Raw genomic sequence first — 24,417 nt, forward strand, 5'->3', positions numbered from 1 at the left:
CAGCGATAATAGGTTTATTAAAACTATCATTCTATATAATAATAATAGTTTTATTACAATTTATTATATTTTTATTAACAGTATTTCAATTACAATTATTACGCTGCCAAGGAATTTGATCAACGAAAATTTACGTCGTTTCGTGTTGCAATGCTTGATATCGAAGAAATCCAAGTATATAAAATATAAGCGAACGGTTCAACAATAGAATTTGAAAGAATTCGGGAACCGTAGTTAACCAATTCGGCCTGTGGACAGGTCGCATAAAAATGGCAGCGAGCGACGATTGTGGCGGTCGGTTTAATACAAATGATCAATAGCCGCGTGTCAGGCGAGCCTGTTTGCAACGTGCTCCCGTCCTTTGAAGTATCGACATGTGTACGTACATTTATGAATGGCCGCGTGTCCCCGTGGCAATTGGCATGCTTGCTCGTTCATCACCACGTCCGAAACTACGTAATTGGAGAATGCCAATACGTCGAGCGAGTAGCGAAAATCGAAGTGCCGACCGATCAATTCCACCCCCCAAGGTTACCTCGCGAGAGGAAAACGAGTGCTCGATTGTTCCTCGACGAAACACGCCGACCGTTGATTATACAATGCGCACGGAAACAATAGGGAGGCCTCCATCCGAGAATTCTCGCGTGTTTAATCTACATCGGCCGGGTCCGCGTTCATTTCCACTCGTGGAACTTATTTGTGTGTTCCGAGGGGCGTGGCGAGGCGTCGCGCCCCGTTCACCGCACGTTCGCGGCTTGTTTTATTAAATTAAGAACTGATCGAAAATTGCCCAGGTTAAGGCAAGGCACCCGGCTGCCACGTAACACTGACATCCAGGCACTCCAGGCTTGAAATTCTACCTTCATCTTTCTCGGCAACGCGGACTTAAGGACTCGATTTTACACCGACGAAAAGCCATCCTTATCCGTTTCAAGAAAGATTGCCCCGATCTTCGGAATTTCGTGCCGGCGCCGTCGAAATCTTCGCGCATCAATTCTCTTTCGCCTATCTTCCAATCCACTTTCTTGTATAAATTACTAACAAGTAAATACTGCTTACTGAGAGACTACCCTTTTTAGCTCAACTGTCCCGACTAGCATTTCTGATCATCAAAAACTGGAGCTTTAAATTAACTTTTAACTAAGCGAAGACAAATGGAATTATATTTGGAAATTTACAAAGTATAGACTATTCATTTATAATTTAAAAAATTATCATATCTAATATAATGTTTTATTTAATTTTTCTGTAGAATTTTAGAATAAGAGAAACGATTATTTCATCTTCACACTTCATCGGTTGCGATCGTTTGCAGGTGCTGCGCAATTTTCGTTCGCCTAATGAGTTTTTTGGTTCCTGCGGGAGTTCGCGGCTTTAAACAATTTCGTAAATTAATCAATTATTCCGTTTAAACGAGTTTCACCTTTTTATTAGTACTTGGAACGCACGCTTTATCTGCGAGGCAAAGCGGTTTCCACGTTTACCCTGGCGAAAGTTTAAATGCCTATTTGCGAGCAATTTCCCGGGGAAAATTATGTCTCAGAGTTCTTCTGAATTAATTAATTGGGTAACACTTAAATATTCCGAGGCTTCCTCCGCCAATTTATCAACTATTAGGCCGTCGCGCGCGAGTTAACGGACTTGTCTGGAAATTCAGCGGCCCCCTGATCGTTTGGAAAGACGATAAGGTGGATTGATACGTACCGATTTGCGCAAAGTTAAATAAAACTATCACATGCCTTGGAATAGTAATAGCGAATAGAGGCTTTGGTTATTTACTTTATTTCCCAGGCGTCTTATAATTTTATCTATCAGCGCAGTTGTGAATTTTCAAGTAAAATTAAGAAATATTAAAAAAGCCGAATATTCGAATATTTATTAATATTATCATTCGAATATTGCCGCAGCTCTTTCAGAAATAAATTGCAAAACAGGTTATGTTTCAATCTTGGTGAAACAGGAAAGTTTACTCTTCTCTCCTCCACGGCGAGAAAAATTCGCCATTTCTTTTTCATTTGGCAAGTTACAAGTCACTCGCGAATCGCGTCGCTCTAAATGTGATTTTTACGGTTCGTTCCAGCAACCGTTCGATTAACTCGCTGGAAAAACAGTTCCCGTTCGCCTGATATTGAATTTCTTACTCTGACTTTGGAAAATTATTGGTAATCCCGTAGAAAATTACATTGCGGACCGCTATATCTGTCGGCGGCATTACTAGCCATCTCTGGTGGATTCCGGGGAGTCTTCGATTGAATCCTCTACGTGTTGGGCGAACATTTATTTCTTAATAACCGTAGATCGATTACCATTGCCGGCGAACGAAAATTGGACGACGTCGAAGAAAAGACGGAGCTCCCAGTGGCTGTCGAAGTTTCTCGAGTTTCCTATCGAGGATATCGCTCGTTAAATGTTTCGTATAATTCGCAATTTTATTACATTATTATTACTATCATTCGATTAATATTGTTGTAACGCTAACGTAAACTGAAAATAAATTTCAATAATTACCAAATCGAATTGCGTTCGATTCTATGATAATTCATTGCATAATATCGTAATAGTAATACCAGATAGTAATACCAGAATCGAGCTACAGTGTAATTCGGCAGGTTATACGGTAAAACGTATTAAATATGAAATTGTCCATATAAGACGGGAATGGCGCTTTAAACCTTAAAGTCCGGTTGTCCAATTAGGAGAATATATTCTTCGGCTCTATCTTACTTACCACCGCTCGAAACGACCTGACATAATAGGACTATACGGCCCGGCGTGAGTAGCAGTGAAAAGGTCAAGTATCCATCATGAATTGTCGGTTTTTCCATGGCGGAGGGGTAACTTAATGTCCTCATTCCGAATGCAGGCCCCGGGCATCCATTGCAAGGCGATCGATCTTCCCCGCCGCTTTGCCCGTTTCACTCACGATCCCAGAAATTCGGATCCGTCTGTTCATTTCGCCTCTGTTCATTTAGTTCCAGTTCCCTTATTGTTACTCTAATTTCTATGCAAACACCATACCGATACTACGAATTCCATCTGACTCGGAAATTTAATTTTTCATCACTGTAATTATAATAAAAAATACTTGATACGCCAGATGAAATCGCAATACTGATAAATTGATGTTTCGCTGATTAAAATTGTTTTCTAAATTTTTAAAAGGATCCTGGAGTTATAGAAAGTAATTTTCTCCTTAGCACAAATGCAATCGGCGGCTTCGTTTACGTTTTATTAACGAAAAACCCTGACCGATGAGCGGCACGTACACGTATGTGCCGACTTTGGTCGTCTATTCCCAGGCCGTTTCGCATGCTCGCAGCCGAGAGCAAACTCTCGAGCCGCGGTGAACTCCCAACAATTGCGCGGACTCGTGTCGCATCCATCCGAGAAGTCGAAGCCCTTCGCGCGACGAGACCAAACATTTGCTATTTACACGGACGAGAAGCTCGTTCCTAGGACGGAAGCGCGGACAGCGTTGCCATGAAATTACAGCGATCGTATAAAATAATCGGCGAAGATCGTAGCCAACATTTACTTGCCGTAAAGCCGGGGTGTTGCGACGTCTGTCGACGATTGCATATTTTATTCTGCACTTTCGTCGGCGTCGCGTCAAATTAGACGTCGCGGCGTGGCAGCCAGAACGTAGAACAGACTTCGCCGCGGCCTTTGTTCGTGACGTTGATTCTAGTTGCCGGTGTGACGTCGTTAAGACGTCCCGCAGCCGATAAGGAGCGGTCGAATATTTTGCTCTAAATAGTAAATCCGGCCGGATCCGTCCGGTCGAGGAGAATTCGTATCGCAGACTCCCTATTGGCCTCCCACACCTCAGGCCTGTTTTATGTAGTCAGAAGCACACTCGAAACCGCCTCTCTTCCGCCCCGTGCTTCATCTTTCTCGAGTTTAAACGATCCGGACGATACAAGCAGGATGGCTGCACGGCGAACGACGCGTTGGGGAGATTTATCTCGCGCGAAGAAAGTTGAAGCTATCGCGTTGCAGCCATGGGAATTAACTCCGACGTCGTAAAACGCAATTCTTACAGCCGGCGAATGGCCGGCGATTTGTGTTAATAAAGAAATCGTGGCCGGCAGTCTTTGCACGTTCGCGGCTTTGCGAATTTCTTCGAAATTGAAGCAACGGATCACGTGATTCTTTGATGGCAGTTTACTCGGAACTTTATGATACGTGTACAACGACCTCCGTTGATGTTCGGATGCTCTTTAACCTCCTGCGCTGCGACGACGACGCGGAGTCGCGATCATTTTCCACGTCCTTTATTAAACGTCAATGTTATCCATTATTTTTTAATCGAAATCGGCTTTGCTTCTGGACGTGATTAATTTTATATTTATCAAGCGAAACGTATTGAATTTATATAATAAAAGAAAACAACGTATAAGAGTATTATCTATTACCCTACAAGAATTACAAATTATTAAGAATGAAGAAGCGTTAATCGAAACGCAGTTATGAAAAAAATTCTATTGCAAAGAAGTCAAGATTTCAAAAATTGGCCCCGAACGATTCGAGGTTTTTTTTGAAAAAGATTAGAAAGATTAGTTCACTAGAGGATGCGAAAATCTAGTGAACACGTTTCGCAGAACTGTACCAATTAAATATTCAAAATGTTTCATCAGGTTTGGCCCTCGGTGTTTCGGCATCGTTCGATCCGAATAAAATTTTTAGAATCTACAGAACTGGTACAAACCGGCCGGAAATATTTTTCTTTTACACTACAAAAGTGTAAAAGCTGAAACGTTCAACAAAGTCCTCGACTTCCAAAAATATCAGGAAAATTGAAACAAAGAATCGATAAGCAGGGCAAATATTAGTTTTTAATTTTGCGAGAAACTCCGCGCGATGCGAACAATCGATGGAAATATAATAAATTTATCGTTTGAATTTTTAGTGTAAGCAGAGAAATAGTTTTGTCGTTGAGATAGTTTTGTTTCTTATTCATCGATATAACGAACGTAGAAAAGCGGGCGGGTACGTTGAACGTGCGACTCCATTTTCAGCGGGAAGGTTTATGGCGGATTTTTCGTGGTTCCACATGAAAGTCCAATAAAAGGCCTGTCTTCGGAAATGTGTAGCTTATCGGTGTTATTCCAGAGGCGATAGAAGCGATTTCGCTGCGTTTCACGCAGTCGGCGTTGTTATTTATAACCATCGGGCGAGCCTGGCAAACTCGCAAGACCAAACAATCGATCGTTTGCGTCTCGAGAACGGGATAGCGTATTGCTCCTCAAACTGATCATATTTCTTGTCGGATTTTCTTGCGGTCTCGCGGCTGTTTGCCCCGAACGAATTTCTCAATCGGGGAAAAAAGGAACGAAGAACGTGACGGCTACGCTTTCCTCCACCGCTAAATCATTTTCTCATCAAAGTGAAAATGAATCGAAAATATATTACACGCGCAAAGTTCAGACACCCGATATAACATCCATTTTTAGTTCATAATTCTCGGTTGAAAAACGCTTTTATTAAATAATTATTTTATTAAATAGATACACGTTTAAAAATGAAAACAAATTAGACTTTAACCCTGCCATTGTATTGTTTTAAAACGATTTCAAGTTTCTTTGTAAAATTCTTCTCATTTTTCACGGAATTCTAAAAAGAATTCGATATTCCGAGCAGAAAAATTCCGGGAGCGCTTTTAACAAGCGTCTCTTTCGAATCAGCCGACGCGATCGAACGGCGCTTTGATAACCGGCTCGACGAAGGAAACAATTTCTTCGAACGCGTTAACAGACAACGAACGAATTCCCCGCGGAGCAACGTAAGCCGGCTCTCCGCTTTTATTCGCTCGACGGATTGCGAGCATCCTCGGCAGCCTCGAACGGCGGAGAGGCAATTTAAAATAAAATTCGAGTGTAATTATTCCAGCGCGATTTAGTTTGGTTCGTCGGCGCGGCGCGGCGCGGCTCGGCCTGTTTCTGATGTCGGGTGTGTGCGCCCCCCGGCCCGGAGAAATATCGTTGAACTTCGCCGGGTTTATCTCTTGCACCTGGAGAACATTTTCACGTTTATCTCGTTGTCTTGCGAGCGAGCGAACGGACGGGGGATGACCGCGCGGAGAAATGGAACGACCCGTAGAGAACACCGGATGTCAGGAATTTATTCTCCGCCTTATTCCAAGCTAGTCACACACGGCCGTCCCCCCTGTACTCGATTTCTTTTCTCGAGGAGCCCTCGAGAAAGCGGCGGGGCGCGCGCCAGTGACGGGCGCCGGGAAAACTCGCGCGAGAATTTCGCGAATTTCGCGAATTTCCCGAATCTTCGTTCCGACGCGAAAAGAACGATCGAAATGAACGAACAATATCGGCGCGCGGGGAGAGAGATGGATAAAGACGATACCTGGAACGAGATTACTTGTACGACGTTCCAGGTTCACGCTTCCTCAATCACGAGCGCCTTAACCGCCCTCTATTTTCTAGGGAACAACCGCAACGAAATTGATTTCGCTGCAAGGCTCTTCGGTTTTCGGGCGTGGAAATTGTGCGATCTGCGAGAAGATGAACTCGGGAATCGAGTGTTTCTACAACGTTACGATGGAGTAGATGCGCATTCGCGACGAAAGAATAGTCGAGTCAATTACTGTGTGGGGGCTAGCAAAGAAGATTACGGCATCGTTCTTACTCATCGATTATTAAATTTATTTTTATCGAACGAGACGTATTAATTTTCTTTTCAATTACTTAATAAATCATTTCAATTATTTGATACTGAATTCAAGAAATTTTCTTTAAGGCTCGAGTATGTATGTATGTAGGTTAGTATGACGAATAGGAAGAATTGCACTAATCGTAATTCTGTTCAAACGGATCTGTGAAAACAAATTAGTACATTGTTCGACAAAACATATCAGGAATCAAGTGTAGGTGGATATCAGTGCAACTATGCAACAACATATTGGCAGCGCATGTAGCTGAATATTGCATGATTAGAACAGGATTGTACACATAAGCATTCCCAGAGAGAGTAATACATAGTCAAGCATAGGCTAAGTAGAATCCGGGACCACGCGAACCTGCGTTTGCTAAGAATAGTGTATGCATATGTCGTGTCATCATTAGTATGCTAAAATAATCTTGATTGTTAGGCATTCAATGGTGACATTGCAATTACCAAAATTTATATTTAATTAGTTTCAAAATCTTCAACGCTCGAGACATTTAATCTCAGTCACTTTATCATCTCAGTCGTTACATTCAAACGTTATAATAAAAATTGGCAAGTAGTTAATTTAACTGACGAACAGTTAAAAAATGACGTGGAGAGACAGCAAGAGCATCCATTGTGCAAGTGTCCGAGGGTATTGTTCAACGACAAACACGGAGCGTGTACCGCAGGATACCATTACCGTATCGATCAATAATTAACCAACAGTAGCATCAGAAGGAACCGCGCGTCAATTCGACCGCCAAATTGAGATAACCGACAGGTTAAACGTTCTCGCAGGAGATCACAGGCGACTGCCACAAACCCGTCCGACGAATCGACAGAAAGCCGATGTTGCGTCCCCGGCGATCTGTGATCGCCCGGCCCGAAGAATTCAAGTACGTTGTTCAATTTAATCTCGGCCAGAACTATTGCTTGCGAAACCGCTGCGGCGCAATTGGACTCTGAATGTTTGCTCGGAGCAACGAAACTCGGGGAAACTTCGCCCGCGAAATTTACACGAGAGACGGGGACTGACCCTTGCCGACGCGACGCGACGCGGCGCGTCGCGCGATTCGTCGCGACGGTCTCGCCGACATTCTTATTCCTCCAAGTCGATGTTCTAGCCGGGCGACCGTTTCCATCCTTCTGATCCCGAGCGGAAAGTTTTCCGTGAAATGCAGTGACAACGGTGCCACGGGTACGGGGGTCGGGAAAACTTCTCTCGAAGAGCCGTAAGAAACTCAACGGTTACGCGGCGGCAGCGGCGGCGGAGGAGAGACCCCGAGTTCCCGACGATCGTCGAATCGTTGAATTTAATTATCGGGCCGGGAACAGAAGAGCCGGTTTCTCCTGTTCGGTCGCTTAACATCCGCGGTGGTTAAACTACGATTAGAGTTGGTACAAATCGTTGAATATGTTAGCCGGCGGAGACCGCGATTAAATCAGCAGACAACCGGGGGGCCGCGGAGCTATGACGAAATAAGTCCCCGGTCGGCGAGGGGATTTCACGTCGGGGAACTTCGCCACCGGACCCGAGCCAACGACGACTCGGGATTCGAGGGAACTCCCCGCTTTACGACGTCGCTGCGGGAAAGTTGAAATCGCGGCTCTGTTTATGTTTTCACGGCCTTCTGGGAACGCCGAACACGCGGCCGACTCGAAACTCGACGGAATCGCCGGATTCTTCTTCAGGATTCTACGAAAGTCACCGACTGTGGTCGCGTTGCTTTTCGTTACGATTAGACCGAGGACTCGATGCATCTGTTCGGTTTGCTTTTGCATATTCTGTCTCTGAATTAAAGAGCGGGGTTTGAACTATTAATTGTCTGTTATTAAAAATTAGAAAATAGTATCGCAAAGTAGAGACTTCAAGCTTTAATTTAAAGTAAAGAACACGATTTTATCGTAGCTTTTCACAAAGTTACAACTGTTGAAAGATCTGCAATCTTTTCAGCCAAAAATAATGAACGCTTTAAGCAACGTTAAAATAAAAGTATGTTTTTCTTGCAAAAATTACAAAATTAGTGCCTCCGTTATTAAAAATAATATCTCTTCGAACAATTTGATGCAGCGTTACCTAGATACAGACGCAGTTTAAGTTCATTTATCAAAATTCCTAAAGCTCTGCATCTTTTCCGAGTAAATCACTCCGGAACGACCATAGAAATCGCAGTTCGAGCATTCGGGAATAAAAAAACGTAGCACATTTCAAAAGATGCAATATATTTCAACATTTCACTGGGCGTTTGGCTTTAAATCTCAACACTTTAACGACCGCACAATTTATCGTAAAAGTTATCGCTTACTGCGAGCTTTTGCTGGAGAATTCGTCTGTATGAAACGCGAGGAAACAAATTTATCTGTATTTTTACATGGAATACAACCTTCGTGACTTATTACGCACATATATATTATAAAATTTATATATTAAAGATCTCTATATCTAAAAACTTTCTTAAACAATAAGTTATGAATAAAATTATGTTACGAATAAAGGAATCACAAAACGAGGTGCATCGATTGCAAAAAGTGATTTAAGATTGCCATCTAAAACCCATGTTAAAAATCTGAGCGGCGAGCATACGCGCGTTGTAAGCATCGAGGATGCGCTGGAGAAGAGCGCGACAGAATGAAAATGATCTATTACGTGGAGTCTGTAATAGAGACTGCGATTACATTTTAAGTTGAATTTCCAGCGACAGGCTGCGAGGTACGCGTTACGGAATAGGTTCCCGAATCGCATTCCCGATCTATCAGTGGAACCATAAGGCGTTCGAAACGATCCGTAAGACGCGATCCGAGCCGATCTCATTTTTATTCCGACCACGGAACCTTGGACCGTGAAACTTTCTTCCACTGGCGCTTTTAATAAACGTAATAGAGTGTAAAGCTTAGAGATAAGACGCGCGCCGGTCGTGTGGGTGGCTTCTCGACCCGACATCATCTATGCCCCTTTCCACCTCCTTGATCTTCTGTCCTGGAGATTCGCCTTAAAGACCACGGTTACGGCCAATTTCAGCAGAAACGAGAATCGTTGCCGTCATCGCGCAAAATACGAACCCCGCCGGAATTTTTCGGCGTCTAACAAAGATGTCGTCGCGTGGCCGCTATTCCTTCCTGAAAATCCGTGGAGGATAGACGCAGCTGAACTGGTTTGCCTCAGCTCGCCATACGATGATCCGGACAGCAGAGATACATGACCATAGATATAATAAATAACGAGACCTCATTGTAGCCAAATAGTCAGATGAAGATAAAATCATTTTCTAGAAATATAAAAGAATTTCCAGCTCAGCGTTTCTTAAATTTTTCAGTTTTTCGAATCTAAGTTCTCTATTTTATCCGCTCACTTTTTGCTATTAATGCGTAATAATTTCAAAATCCAAAGTTACTTTATACCGTACAAATACTTACTTTATACCTTCTCGCATGGGAAGATTTCAAGGAGATTTCTACTGGGAGCGGTTCCGACGAATTCCCGAATCGACAGAGAAAATGTTTTCACGGTAAACATCAGTCCGACGATAGGGATCTCTATGCATAAGTAAAATATTAATGCAGATACGTTTGCTTTTTTTTTTCTTCGAAACTGTAAAATAAGGCGGGCGAAGATTGATTGCTGGAAGCGTTCAATCATTCCCGGACACGTTGAAGAAATTTTCCAATAACGCCTATCGTCGTCTCCTTCCATCGTAATAATAAAAGTGCTTCGATATTTTTTTTATCGCGCTTTTATTCCCCTTTTTCACCGTCAAATTGCCCCGCCGATCGCGAACGTGATTTTTATCGATCGCTTCCTGTTAATTAACTTCTTTGAAGCTGCGAAACTGTGTAGCATCGATAGCGCGAATTCTAATTCGTATCCAGCGTGTATATACAGGGTGTCGCAGATGAAAACGCTGACAACATTTCGATAAAAGAATGTGTAGGCTACGTTTAGGCCCCCTGTGTTTTATAAGTTCGCGGTCGGAACACGGTACAGAAAAAAAGGCGAGCGAAATCGCGGCGTAGTTTGCGTGGAATGCGTCTTACTCGTCGCATCGCGAAGAACGGAAAACGGAAAATCAATATTTAACAGACTGTCGGCGGTGGTTAACTGGAGCGGGATGTGGGCAGGCGGAGCAAACGTTAAATAACGTGGTCGGTGAAGTTAGTTACGCGAAACAAGCGGACGCGATGCAAATCCATTTTCACGCTTATAGAAAGCTTCGCTAATTTCCAAGCCGACGACCACGACGACGGCGACGGCGACGGCGACGACGACGACGAGGAGACTGGTCGTCGAATTTGATTACATTCCGCGTCTCTATCTCTCTTCGCGCCTTCTCCGTACTCGTCTTTCTCTTGACCGGTTTATTTTTCCGGCGTCGACCGGCTAGTTCCGTTTCGAAACGCTCTATCTTGTTTAAATTTTCGCCCACGTACGGTCCGCGCGCGCGTTGCCATCAGCAGCACGTGACACGGAAATGATACGTGGCCGAAACAAGCTCGAATTAAACGTGACACGGGGGCCGGCAACTTCCGTTTTTCTCTTCCACGCCGGAAAAATAATATCCGGCCGGGGGAGTCGTGGGAGTGGGAGAGAAGACCAACCCCCCTCCCCCCTGTTGGTCCTTCTTCCACCGTCTGCCATAAATTGCGTGTTGCGCGTCGCGATAGCGGGCCGCCATCGCGGCGGCAACCAATTCAATTCGCCCGCTAATCCTGATTATACTTTAACATTGGCCGCCACCGGCGTAACCAGATTTACGTTTCATTTCGTTTCAATCCGCTGAACCCGATAACGTACTTCGCCGAAACAGATTAAGTGATTGGCCGGATTAGTTTCTAACGTGCTAGTTATTTCGATCCCGTAAACGGTTCGCTGACACACAAACTGCCCGGCCTCTACCGGATTTAATTATTATTAGGTTCCTGCAAACGAAATGGCCGCTCTCGAATTTCAAAAAGGTGAAACTCTCGTTCGACGAACGCGATGAACATTTGTTTCGTCGGAACGGTCTCCTTCGACTGAAAATCAGAGTTAGGCGAAAGATAATTCGATCAACGATTAACGTTTGCAACTTGGCAATTATTATATTAACTGATATTTATAACGAGTAGATACAATGAAAAATGCGTAAAATTTTACACACGATAAAATGCATTTTGGCTAGAATCTGCATATTTCCGATGGAAAGGGCGATGCCGAAAATGTATGCAAAGGAGTTTCAGCGCTGGGAGCCAGTGACGAAAAAGTTCAACTCACAGTTCGCACGGCTATCGATTTTTTTCTTCCATCGGTATTCCGCGCTCTACCGCGGGAATATCTTCGAATAAGTGTCAATAGTGGTCCCCGTTAATAAAATCAACGTCGCGAACAAGCGTTCCCGAGCGAATTTTCAATTCACCGGAATAATTAATCTGTCGCTGAACTGATTTAATCGTATCCGCCGAACGAATATCGCGTGTTTGGCGATTATTTGAATTTCCGCTAGATAACCGTGATTAATCCGAAAAATTACATCTAACGGCGCGTTCCACGGACGCTGTGCAATCTTTTAAGCTCTACATTTAAATTCTGTATAACATTTATATAAATTTGGTAACGATAAACGTGTATCTGTCCGGCAATTTTTTGCATCCCTCGAATGCTTCCATTCACTGAAAGATCCTCTCCTCCTTCCGCGTTACATCAAACAATTACACCTGTTCGAAACGAGGTGTCTAAACAATGAAATTTTACCACAGCGTGTCCGGGTGAAGATACTTTTAATTTTGCCCCCGAAAATTCTCGTTTTCTACGAAAACTAATGTCCCCGGGAAATGAGAACGTACAAAATAAATTTCACTCTCGGACACAAAAAGCTTTCCACAGACCACTGTGCAGGAGGACGCGAACGTATAGAAGGGACAATTGAAAATGGGGTTTCATTTCGTTGGCATGCACTTCTATTTTCAGAAACTTCGACGAGGTTTCCCGCCCGGTCGCAAATTGATAGGCGGGAAACACCGCCCGCGCGGGGGGATTATAACGGTGAAGAAATTCTGTCGTATTTCGCGGGACCGCAGTTCTCAAATAACAGCGAAGTCGAGCCCCCTGCCCTGTGAAGTGGGTTTGTTCGCTGAAGGGTCATTTGCAATCGACTACAAGTTTCACCGCCGCGGTGGATTCCCGTTCGTTCCCATTCTACTCCATTCCCATGACAACAGCTGCGCCAGCGACAAGATAACGAGGAGTGGATTAAGAGCTAAACTAGTCATAACCACGTATCGACGCTTAGAACCTCTTAAAACTCGCGGGAGCAAGTTTCCTTGCGGGGCCATCCAAACGCCTGGACAGAGGAATAATGATCGACGGGGCGAGGCACCGCCTCGTCTTAAAATTCGGCAACCTCGCGAACCATTTCCGGCGACACGTCTGACATAAACTTCGTCGTTCCGTCGAACCGGCGAAAAACTTTTGCGGTCGCCGTTCTAAACTTGCCCTCGTAAATCATAAAAATTTTATTAATTCCCGCCGTGCCAGATTTATTTCGCTTTATATGGGTTAAGTAAGATTGTCTTTATGTGCATAGTCGACACGAACAAGTTTCGCGTTGAATCTTTCGATGGTGAATGCTCGCATCTGAAATATCTAAAAATATCTTGCGGTAGAAATATTTTTATAAAATGCGAAGTTCTCCTGCGTCAAAATCAAATACTGTCTGTCATAACCTGCGGAAGAAACTTGGGTCTAAAAGGGTAATAGAAATCCGCTGTCGCGCCACTGGATTACATTACGTAAATCATCGTAATTCAGTAATTATTCTGTGCCGAGCACGGTAAACAGATATTCCGCTGGTTTGTGTATAACATTACAACCGCACGATTCTGGAGTAGCCTATGATCATATTTATTGCGCGAACCCATTGTTTGTATTTACAGCAGCACGTTGTCTAGATCCTATTAGCGTTAATTATTCTAATAACAGCGCAATACGTTTGCATCTAATCGGAAATCAGTTATTCGATCGATCGGAGCTTGCTACCGACAGGAATACTTTTCCCCGTATATTGTACATCATGATTGATTACCTAATTGGAGGTAAGAATAGGGAGTACAAGCTTTGTGGTAAAAATATTATTATATTTGAATAATATTCCTATCAAGGAATTGGGTTGATTTATCCTTTATATTTTTAATAAAAGGACCAGACAATTTTTCTTTATTTTATTATCTTATGCACTTCCGTTTCTAGAATTTTATAACGGAAGAATTTATTTTTATTTCGATACAGTGGAAATTAATAATATTAATATTTGAATTGCTCGATGTAAAGTTAATTATGCTCGAAAACAAATGAAAGTCACAGGAGGCGATTGTTTGACGGTATCTGGCACCGGTAACCTATGCTTTCCTTGCGAAGGGGCCTCGACACTGATTGTCAGAATATAAATTTCAATATCAGCAAGCCGCGAGCGTAATCCCCGGCATCGGAGACAACGATACACGAGAGGAAGCAAGTTTCCGCGGGAGCGTATCGCATTAATCGCGCCGGCATAGAAGCCGACGGTGAATTAATTTAACGTAGCGCGTACGATTCTACATTAGTTACAGGCAGTTACATGCGATATCTGTTGGCACGGCCCTGATTACGTAATACGGATGCAATGCCGCCGGTGGCGCGCCGCCGCATCTAATGTATCCGTGTGCCCAGTTATTGCTATCCGCGGGATTATTGCTGTAATTGCATTCGTTGGGATCCTCCCTCCCCCGCAACGGTAGAATCGCGCGATGCCGCGTTTAATATTCCGCGATCGTTCTCCGCCCCGTGCCCGGCGGCCAAATAAAAATTGCTTTCCTTTTTCTTCCCTTCTCGGGTAAACACGTTTCATCGTCTTGTTGTCGAGCGAATTAACGCTAAACCTAACCGGGGCCTAAAAGTAACCGACGGACGTGGCTTTGTAACGTTCAACTAAAAACTCTGCAGACCTCAAACTTGTCGAATGAAAACATTTTATTAATAATAATTCTCGCAAGCGCTGGCTGCGTCAATATTTCAATCATTTCATGAATTATTCGATTTTCGTCGATTAAATTTCGATTTTAAATTTCCCGAACAAAGCTTCGAATTGTTACAAAGATCGTCTATAGAACAATTGCGAAAAACGTTGACCGTTCAAGGGTTGAACTTCGTATTTGAAAAACAACGAAGGGGTCTCGTCAAGAATAAATTGTTGCAACCGTTCGCGGCGACGATATTACGCCGGGGTGAATTAATACGATCGGGAACAGATATTGTTGAAAAATCAAGTGGCTCGTTGGCGAATTACGGTAAGTGCTCCACATTGTTCGCGGGGCTATTGTGTTACGCGCACTTGAAACATCGAAATCCCCAGTGCGGTTACGGACAGTATTATTGCGATGGCAGTCCTCGTGAAATTATTCCGACGATCTAACCTGAATATGACCGGCGAATCAACGGCGTGGCAGTGCGGTGATCATTGTGACTGTGTACCGAACGAATGCGTCGAAAAGATTACGCCATTGCCGTTGAACAATTTTCCGAAGCAATGTAACATTCTGTTCCTAAAACCTCCTTTATTTAGTTGCAATCTAAATCTCAAATGTTGCAATCTTTTTGAAAAGTGTGTGCTCGAAATGTGACGCAAGAAATAAGCGGTAACAAGTATAGTTCGTTGCTCAGAATAAGTCAGTTTAGGCAGAGGAGCAAGGCGAGTATTCCATTTATTCTGCACGCCCGTGATATCCACTTTTCTATGACCTCCCGAGACCCATTTCTATTGGTAAACCAGAAGACGAATAAACTAACCGACGCGAGAAGCAAGGAGGATCGGTTGCCTGTTCCACCTAATTACGTTCCTTGTTCACCGCGTAACTTGGCCAATAATAATCAAATGTCTGGAATGAGAACAAAATGGAGGAGGCTCGGTGGAGTGGGCGACCGATCCGCCTTGCAGCATTTAGTTTAGGGTTGCTTTCAAATCACCGACGATTATTTCATCGACACTTGTGCACACCAACTATATGTTCCCTAACGATAATTGTAGTTGATAGGTTGATTATTATAAATTATATATTAATAATATTTGCGGGAAGGAACTATGAATTTTTCCTTCTTCTCTTCGCCCTTTTCGGGGTTGTTCATCTTTAACTGCCCGCGATGTTAAATAACGTTGTTCTTATTACAATCGCTGGAAAAACGCGAGCATTCTCGACGCCGAATGTTTCGTAAAAGAGAAACATATTTTCGCAAATTACTTGAGATTCGACGGCTCGCGAAGTGTTCGCTTCCCTCTCGGCCGATATAAAATTCAAATGCGCGAGAACATGAAAGCCCGGCACGCGAGGCGTTATTAATTTTTGGTGGCGAAAGGATAAAAAGGGTGGGGTGGGGGCGGGGGTCACGCATAGGAAACGAAACAATGGTCGCGGAAGGCGGTCCGCTTTAATCCGCTTTTTGTTCGATCGGAATTAAATGAAGAGGGCGCATTGTTCGAAGGTGGACGCAATCGACAGGTTCGAGTGGGAAATTTTTAATTCACTCCGCCGGATTTACGGACTAGTAATTCCCGGACAATTTCTACCGGCTTGAGTGCTCGCAACACACACACACCCCCTCCCCTTCCCACCCCTCCCCGACCATCGTATACCATTTTTTCTTCTCGCTTTCCGCTCGCTCTTTCCCGCTCCATCTCGCGCGTCATGCGCTTCCTCTTTTTTTCTTTTTTCTTTTTCTTTTTTTTCTCTTTTTTTGTTGTCTTCCATTCTTGTTCCGCGCTCAGCTATGCGGCGAGATTGTACGAAATGGAGCTAGAGAAATCGGATTTTCTGGCGATCGGGCCGCTCGGGCAGAAAATGACGTAGAAAACTGTGCCGGCGACCTCGTTCGACCTGTTACGCCGAAACTGAAAGCGCGCCGCCGCCGCCCGATTCCGATTTAACCTCGCCGCGGGAAACTGGAATAAAACTTAACCGGAATCCCGCTTCGATGTTGACCCTTGCCGGCGAAATCCTCGGCGCGGCGTTGGGCAATGATGTTTGTCGGGAAATTTCATTCTTTCGTTAAAAAAGATCGATCTTTTTTAACGAGAACGTGCCGTTGGATTGCGCGAGTTTCTGTTATTATCCAGTTCCTTTAGGAATTAATAAAGCTGAAGGTTCTCGTTAATACCACAGTACAAATTTCTTTACGTTAACTAGGACCAATTAACTGAGACCAATCGTGCCACCTTATCGAGAGGCTTCGGAACGCAAACAGAAAAGAGACGCGGAGAACGAGCCGTGGCGCGAGAACGAGCGGACCGAGCCGATTTAATAATTAATATGTTTACACGGAGGAAAGTGAGAGGCCGCGCGAGCGCGAGCGCGCGGTAGAAAGGGCGCAGTCGCAATTATGAGAGGCGGCCGCGGCTTCCTCTCGCAGTTAATTATTCAGAAATTGGCGACGCGCCACGTCACACGTCTCCCGACAACGGCGCATCAAGTAGTCGCGTGTCTCGGCGCGGCGCGGCGCGGCGGGCCGAAATGGCCGAAGTTCGCCGACGGAATGCCGAAAAAGGAATTTTCCGGGAAAATTCGTCGGATGAAATCGAAGCGGCTCTCGCGAACTTTCCCTATTAATTACTTAACCCCGGGTGCGCTCGCGGCAATTAATTAAATCCCCGGGACGAAAGTTTCGGAACACCTGTTACGTGTTTAGAATTATTTCTTCGTGTCTCCGCCCGGCTAATGAAATTCTTCGGATAACTGATCGTTCAACGGTTCGACGTCGACTAATAACGATACGGAAAAGTTGCCGAATTCTACGTCCTGGACAGAGAAAATCTCGTGGCCCCGTCAATTAATTCCTCGTCGTTCCGGAAAAAACTTCATTCGTCGTCGGAAGTATTCCTTATAGCCGAAATGTTGGATTCGGGGTGAGCTGATGCAAGTTCCTTTCGTAACAACAAATACCTGATAAACTATGTATACGTATGACGAACGTTGCTTTTCAATCAACAATAGAACGCAACAAACAATTAATTAATCCACGCCATTTTCGTCACAGTCGCAGGGATCGCAAGTTCTCCAATTGTAATCATTTTTCAGGTGAATAAGAAAATATGCAACTAAAATTGAAGAACCTGACACGTCGTTAACATTTCAGTAAAATTTGATATTTTAATAAATACACGTTCCATTAAATTGAAAGCAAGTATTATAGCGAGACACGCAACACATTATTTATATTGTAATCCTGTTTCGCTTGGCGCGTACAGCAAAGAGAAAAACGTAATAAAAGTAAAAGGTATGAAAATAATTAAATAGAACGAAAATTGTTATTTCTGTCGGCACGTGAAACAATCTAACGCGAGAAACAAATTGCGAAACTTGGTAATTATTTCTTGAGCCGCGCGAGCAGCTACAACGATCGATGTAGAATAATTAGTCTCTTACAGTCGCTATCGATTATGATTCGAAGCACTGTGTAATAACATTAGCCCGGTCTCGACGAGGGGGGGGGGGTTTCAATCCTGCCGATTAAACGCGCGCGAACGTAAACCCGCGTAATCAGATTTTCAGAAAACCTGCTAAAACGTTACTTCGAATCATATTCGGTTGATGCGTAAATATCGCCGGCTCGGGTATATGTACACAGTTGCCATTATTTCGACGGCCGTTAATGCGCCGCGCGGCGCTGTTCCCCCCCGGCTTTTAATGAAACTTCCAACGATTTTGCGTCGTTAAAGTATTGTGGAAAATCAGCGAAATATTTTCAAGGCAGGACATTCTCGTTACTGTCGCATCTATATAGTCGCGTAACACGGGACACGATTTCAAATGAATTCGATATTGAATGCTGCCGCGTTGTTTATAGCTGTTGGAATTACCATCGACGCGATCGCGCGTAATAAAGATCTTGGGGTGCGCGATATTTCGTTTATTTTCGCGGCGAGAGCGCGCCTACTTGGAGAAGCTCTGTCATTAATGCGGGAAAAGTGGACAAATTTATCGATTAAATGGTGTCGTCAAATAATTGGACCGCGAATTTGTATTTCTTACGAATTTTTAAAATGTTTATGACTTTTTCGGTTTTTGTCAAAGGACGGAACATTTATAGCCGATTCGTAAGCGTCCGCTCGCCGATCGTCGATGCTTTGCAGGGAGAAAAAAATCATGGAATATTTTTCATTTGTCAATAACAGAGTAACGCAAGTCGACCGTCGCAAAAAGGTAAAATACCGAACGTATCAATAGGCAATTTGGAAATATTTTTTCTATCGGCGGGTGTTCGAGTGTTTTGGCGATGCGCAGTCAACAAACACGGACTTGTAAAATTAAAATATCGCCCAACCGGAAAGCAATTCCTAAACCAACATTGTTGTTTCGACGTTTTTTTGCAAGGAGAAATGAAACCGATAAAAAATAAACCAATCTAAACAACACCTAAACTCTCGGGGAACAAATTTTGTGTTTTGCGGTTTTTACGTTTCGGAAATTTTTATGTTTTCGGTTAAATGAACGCGGAAGAAATATGAAAAATCAGGCGACAACGGCGGCGACGCGCCGCGTTATTTTACACGTCCCGATGTTAACAAATTGAAGCAGCTGTCGTTGCCTGGCTATTCGTGTTTTCGCGATAATTACAATGTTCTTCCGTTTCGTCAAGGATTTTTTGCATCGCGAGCTAAACAAAATAATTGACTCGCTCTCTGCCGCGCCGAAAAAAAGGTCGGCCTCTCTGTAACTCGAAAGCTTTGTAACGTATTCGCTGATAACAATGATATGCTTCCATATGCGATTCTATTATGCACGTGCATCGACCGATTCTTTCCGTCCACTTGTATGAAAAATAAATTTTCCACCTCTTAGTGCGTGGATTTTTTGCGATGGCGTGAATTTAATACACGACGGACACGTCGAGTTGAAAAAAATTGAGGATGAAATTAACTAATTTTTAAAGAAAATATATTTACATAAATTTCCGCGGTACAATTATGATAATTATGTATAATTAGGAGATTATTTAAGTAAATACCATTACGAGTCGGGTAATTTGCTTGCTGCTTCAAAAAACACGATTAACTTTGCTCTATAAAAATGCACTATCGACTGGTGGTCTAGCAATGGAAAATTCTGTAGCAGCCCCGGAGTAAACAGTATCCGAAAGTCCGTGGCTAAACGGAGCAACGTACGCATGCCAAAGCAGCGGGTGTCCCCTAATTCGCGAGGATTATTAAAAACCTATCCCCGTGATCCTCCCAAATGAAGGATCGCCTAGGTAGTCGGTAGGCAACGGGGAAACTTTTCTCGTAAAATAAATCAAGCGATCCCATCGTGGTAATTCAACGCAGCCGCCTCTGCCTCTGCCGCTGCCTCTGCCTCTGCCTCGCCCGGTAACATCGGATATTTTCTTAATAGTAAAACTTCCGTGGCAATCGACTACTGTTCGTACCCATGAGCCATCTGATAAATCAGTACACCACCCGTCCTTCTCCGGCGTCGCGCGCCGTTTCGACGGCCGTCTTTTTATTCGATTTCGGGGCCGTTTCGCGTTTCGCGTTTCGCGTTTCTCTTGCTCCGCTCGTCTTTTTGTGACTCCCTGCCCGCTCGATCCGCGGAGCACTCCGTGTTCAACGACCGTAATCCGTGTCGGGGGGGATATTTTTAAACTTTCCCGGGGATTCTTCGTAACCCGCAGGACACTCCAATCATCTTCCATTTTTCAGTGAAGTCGACCGAGCTCGCGACGTCGCGTTAATTGACAGACTTGTCTAAATATTGAGACGGGAAACCGAAAAAATTGCGAACCACGGGATTTTTCCTACCAACAACAGTCGGTTCTCGAACATTTATTGGAAAAACGGATTTCGGCGACGAGATATCCGTCCTTGCTTCAATTACGAAATTGTACGGAGTCACGAAAGCGTACATTTTTAGAAGCTGCGGAAAATGTGAATTTCAAGTATTTTTGTTTCATTTTAGAGATTCATTTTGCATTTGGAAATTGGTATATTGCATGGAGTTTTTTAGTACAGTATACTTCGATAGTCGATCATTCTTTCCTGTGTAATATTAATTATACTGCGTAGTATTAATTATACTAATTAATTATACTATAAAATATTAATTATGTTATGATAAAGCAATTTTCAAAGGCAAGATTGCACCGAATAAACTGATTTTTGAAAGGCGACGTATCTACCGTATATTACAGTATCGTCTATATTACTATACTCTCGTTTATTACGTAGAGGGAATATGTACAACAGCAATTTCTACCGACACACCACTACCACGACTAAAAGCCGTGCTTCCCCGCGTCTGTTACAGTCACTGCACCAGCGACTATATCGCCGTGTACTCGGGCTCGGCAACGACGAGTCGCCTTCTGAAGATGCTTTGTGGCAAAGAGAAAACATTGTTGACGTACACCGGGCAAAAACTCCTGGTCGAGTTCAGGTAACAATATCACGTTATTCTCGCACCAAAGGATCCAACCCTTTCGTCCGCCTCTAAACTGATATTGGTTTAATGATTAAATGATGTAGCTTTAATGATTAAATGATGTAGGTTTAATGATTAAATGATGTAGGTTTAATGATTAAATGACAGAAAGATCACTAGATTATTCAATTAACAAATGGCATTGTAATTTGTACGGAGAAAGCGATGGATTTGAAAATATTTTAAACTACAAAAGCAGCGATTCGTATAAAATATTTTTAATCTTTAACAGTTTAGATTTGATTAAAAATAGCTTGCTTTTAGCTGATGCTTTGTTAGAAAAGGTATTATAAAATGTTGTCTATTTTTGCTGATTTTATAAGAGAATTGTTACATTGTAGCGTAGCGTAATATAGCGGTCAATTAACTGGTCTCAAAGACAAAAACGTACCGTCGAAAATCTGAAGGAGCCGGAGGACCCGCTTTAATAAAAACATTCTTCCTTTACAGGAGCGGCCCTGAAGTACCGTCCTTTGATTACAACGGCTTCGTGGCGAACCTCAATTTCATAGAAATCACGACGGAAGCCTCGCCGACGACGACAACTACGGAAAACGTCAATAAAAGCCGTGAGTACCGAGAAAAAGAACACATTCGTCGACTAGTAATTACATTTCTCTTTTGTCACGATGCTACGTAGACCGTCCCTCGAATCGTCCTACGGTGACGCATGTAGCTGGTATTTAAGATCACAATTAAAAGTATTGTAATGTACATTCATAGTTTCATTCATACTTTAAAATTAAATGCAATATTGACTCAAGAGATCCCGTAACTAAATTGGTATAATTTAAAGGAAAGCCTCGAGGATTAAACGGAGTATTTTAAGGAGTGATTTTTTTTATAACTAATTGATAACCGCACGAAATTTTCGACAGAATTTTATGCAGCAAACATCTAAAGCCAGTTACAACGCGAAACCATTTGTAGTAAAAGCTAAAAGCTAAAAAATATTCCGCAGAGGCGCTGTTAGCATTTATCAAAAATTGTCAGGTTGCTTTTAGCACCCATGACGCGTATACATCAGGAATTATAACGTACCGTGCCCCGGGGATTTTGCGCCAGATTGACCCGTGATATCAGATCCAACGATCATTTTACCAGATCACATTTTTTTATATATGGTTGAAAAGAAGACACTTTTAGCTATAATTTAAGCTATGCTGCATTAAAAAAGATTGACGAAAGGACAAGTTAAAATTTTTTCGAAATTTCCCTGTTCGATGGGACACCAGTGATCTTGTGACACTCGGCATCGGACCGCCAACGGTTAACAAAACCTGATCGGTTTTTCTGATCGGTTCCAGTAGAGGAATCTGGGAGGAAAGACGCGCGAATCATTGTCGACGGTAATTAATTCCGATCCGTGTGTTCAGCAGACCCGTGTGTTCCGGTTCGAATCGGAGCGCGACATATTCGGCAGCCGGCTCGGGCTCGTTTCAATAAAGCCTCGCTCTGAAGGGCCTGCGAACCCGTGTGTTTTCAGTGGACATAGTGAACTCGATTGGTTACAACGTGCACCACAGCAACCGGGACCTCCACGACCAGCGAAAGGAGCCGGGGTCCCTTTCGAACAGCTGCGACCTGGAGGTCAACGGCGAGGAGGATCGAACGGGTCGCTACGACACCAGAGGGAAGCTCAAGTACCCGACGTGCCGGCTCGTGCTGCACGGACGTGCTTACGACACCGGGCACGTTTCGTTGACCAGTTACAATCTCAGGTAATGCCCACCACCTTCTTCTACCTTACGACTTTGCCACGCACGCTCCGCACTTAGACCCCCCGTTTCTTTTCGCCCCTTCGCCGCGCGCGCATGACACGTCGGTTTCCATCCACGACCGGCACGATGCGACCCGCAACCATTTATTGAGGACAACTGTGCATTACCCGCAGAAGGCGAATCGTTTCCGGGGACATCGGCCATCTTTCTAACAATTCCGAGCTCGGTCAGCAATATTTTTAAAAACGTATTTTTCAAGTTGTTTTCTGCAGGCTTATTTCTATCGAGAGACACAATAGTTGGCACAGGATCGCTGTTAAGTAAACGATCTCGTCCCTTTCCGCGCTCGCTCTCCGCTTTTCCCCGGAGCTGAGCGTTCGTTTATCCGTGGCCGCAAGGGGAAATCGTCTGAAATTTCCATCAACAAAGTACTCCGTGTGTTTGCAGCCGGGGAGGACGATCCACCGATTTCCCTTTCCGTTTCGCCCGATACCTTCTACGTGACCGTCGCCGGAGAGGCGAGAAACAGCGATCGCTTAACATGCCTGCGAGGGCGCACGGGGCACAGTTTTAAGGCGATTGCAGCGAACCGTAAGGGTGGAGTTAAAAGCCACCGGAAATGCAGTCACGTAGGCAGCGGCCCGTGCGCGCCGTCGCTCCGTCGCTCCGTGGCTGGAATTGCATTTCAATTGTTTACCTTTTTCGTGAAGCCGCTTTTGAGAGTCCTCGATACTCTGGTTTCCGTGGACTCTCTCACCCTCCCTCTCTCTCTCTCTCTCTCTCTGTCTCTCTCTCCCGTCCTGTGCTCGACTCCGGCCGATGTTGCCGGATTCCCCGCTAAATCAAATTCGAACTTCCGGTCGGGTCCGCCGAGTCGCTCTTAGCCCCGGACCCCGCTCGATTTAATTACTCGACCGACAACCAGAGGAAAAACTCCGTCCGGTGCAGTGCCAGAGCGCCATCGATGAAGTTAATAATCTCCGCCGCGCCGGGACTGTAATATCCACAGACGGAGGAACGGACGCGGAATGCAATTTACATACACTAAGGGATGCCATGTAAATGAGATGTCTCGTCTATTTGAATATCCTTCAGAGTTTAGGCAGCTTCTCCTCCTCCTTCCTCTTTTCCTTCTTCTTTTTCTTCTTCCGCAAGTTCCAACGAAACGAACGTGCCGATTCGCGTGCCGAGGAATGTTCGGCTCAGCAACGGGAAATATGCTTTTACTTAATGAGTAACCGGAATGTTGCAAACTTCCAGGCGAAACGCTTAAACCGGCTCTCGCTCTCGTCCCCGGTCTCTCTATTATAGAAAACCGAACTCCCGGCGCAGAAAAGTTTGAGCGAACAATTAGCGTCTGTTATTCCATCGCATCAACAGTTTTACAAGCGTCCTTTTATTATCCGTCTATTCGATTCAACGGAAGCAACTGCTACCGCATCGATCTTCGGAATGCGTAACGATGCCCCGATCGAAATTACTTAATGTGGAACTTATTGTATCCGACAAGCCCGTACTACCGCCACTTGAGCTGCGAAGTTTCTCTAACTCGTATTCG

At 44.1% G+C, this 24,417-nt stretch overlaps 1 protein-coding gene across 1 annotated transcript in view; it reads left to right on the forward strand.

Annotated features, from left to right (window-relative positions):
* Positions 1–24,417, forward strand: part of LOC144472018 (uncharacterized) — a 197,375-nt gene that overhangs the window by 139,724 nt on the left and 33,234 nt on the right. The window contains exons 6-8 of the mRNA XM_078184647.1: positions 20,965–21,093; positions 21,589–21,707; positions 22,625–22,859. Of these exons, the coding sequence (XP_078040773.1) occupies positions 20,965–21,093; positions 21,589–21,707; positions 22,625–22,859 (483 nt within the window). The remainder of the gene's footprint in view (positions 1–20,964; positions 21,094–21,588; positions 21,708–22,624; positions 22,860–24,417) is intronic.

This window comes from Augochlora pura, chromosome 7 (assembly GCF_028453695.1).
Source record: "Augochlora pura isolate Apur16 chromosome 7, APUR_v2.2.1, whole genome shotgun sequence".
Classification (NCBI taxonomy): domain Eukaryota; kingdom Metazoa; phylum Arthropoda; class Insecta; order Hymenoptera; family Halictidae; genus Augochlora; species Augochlora pura.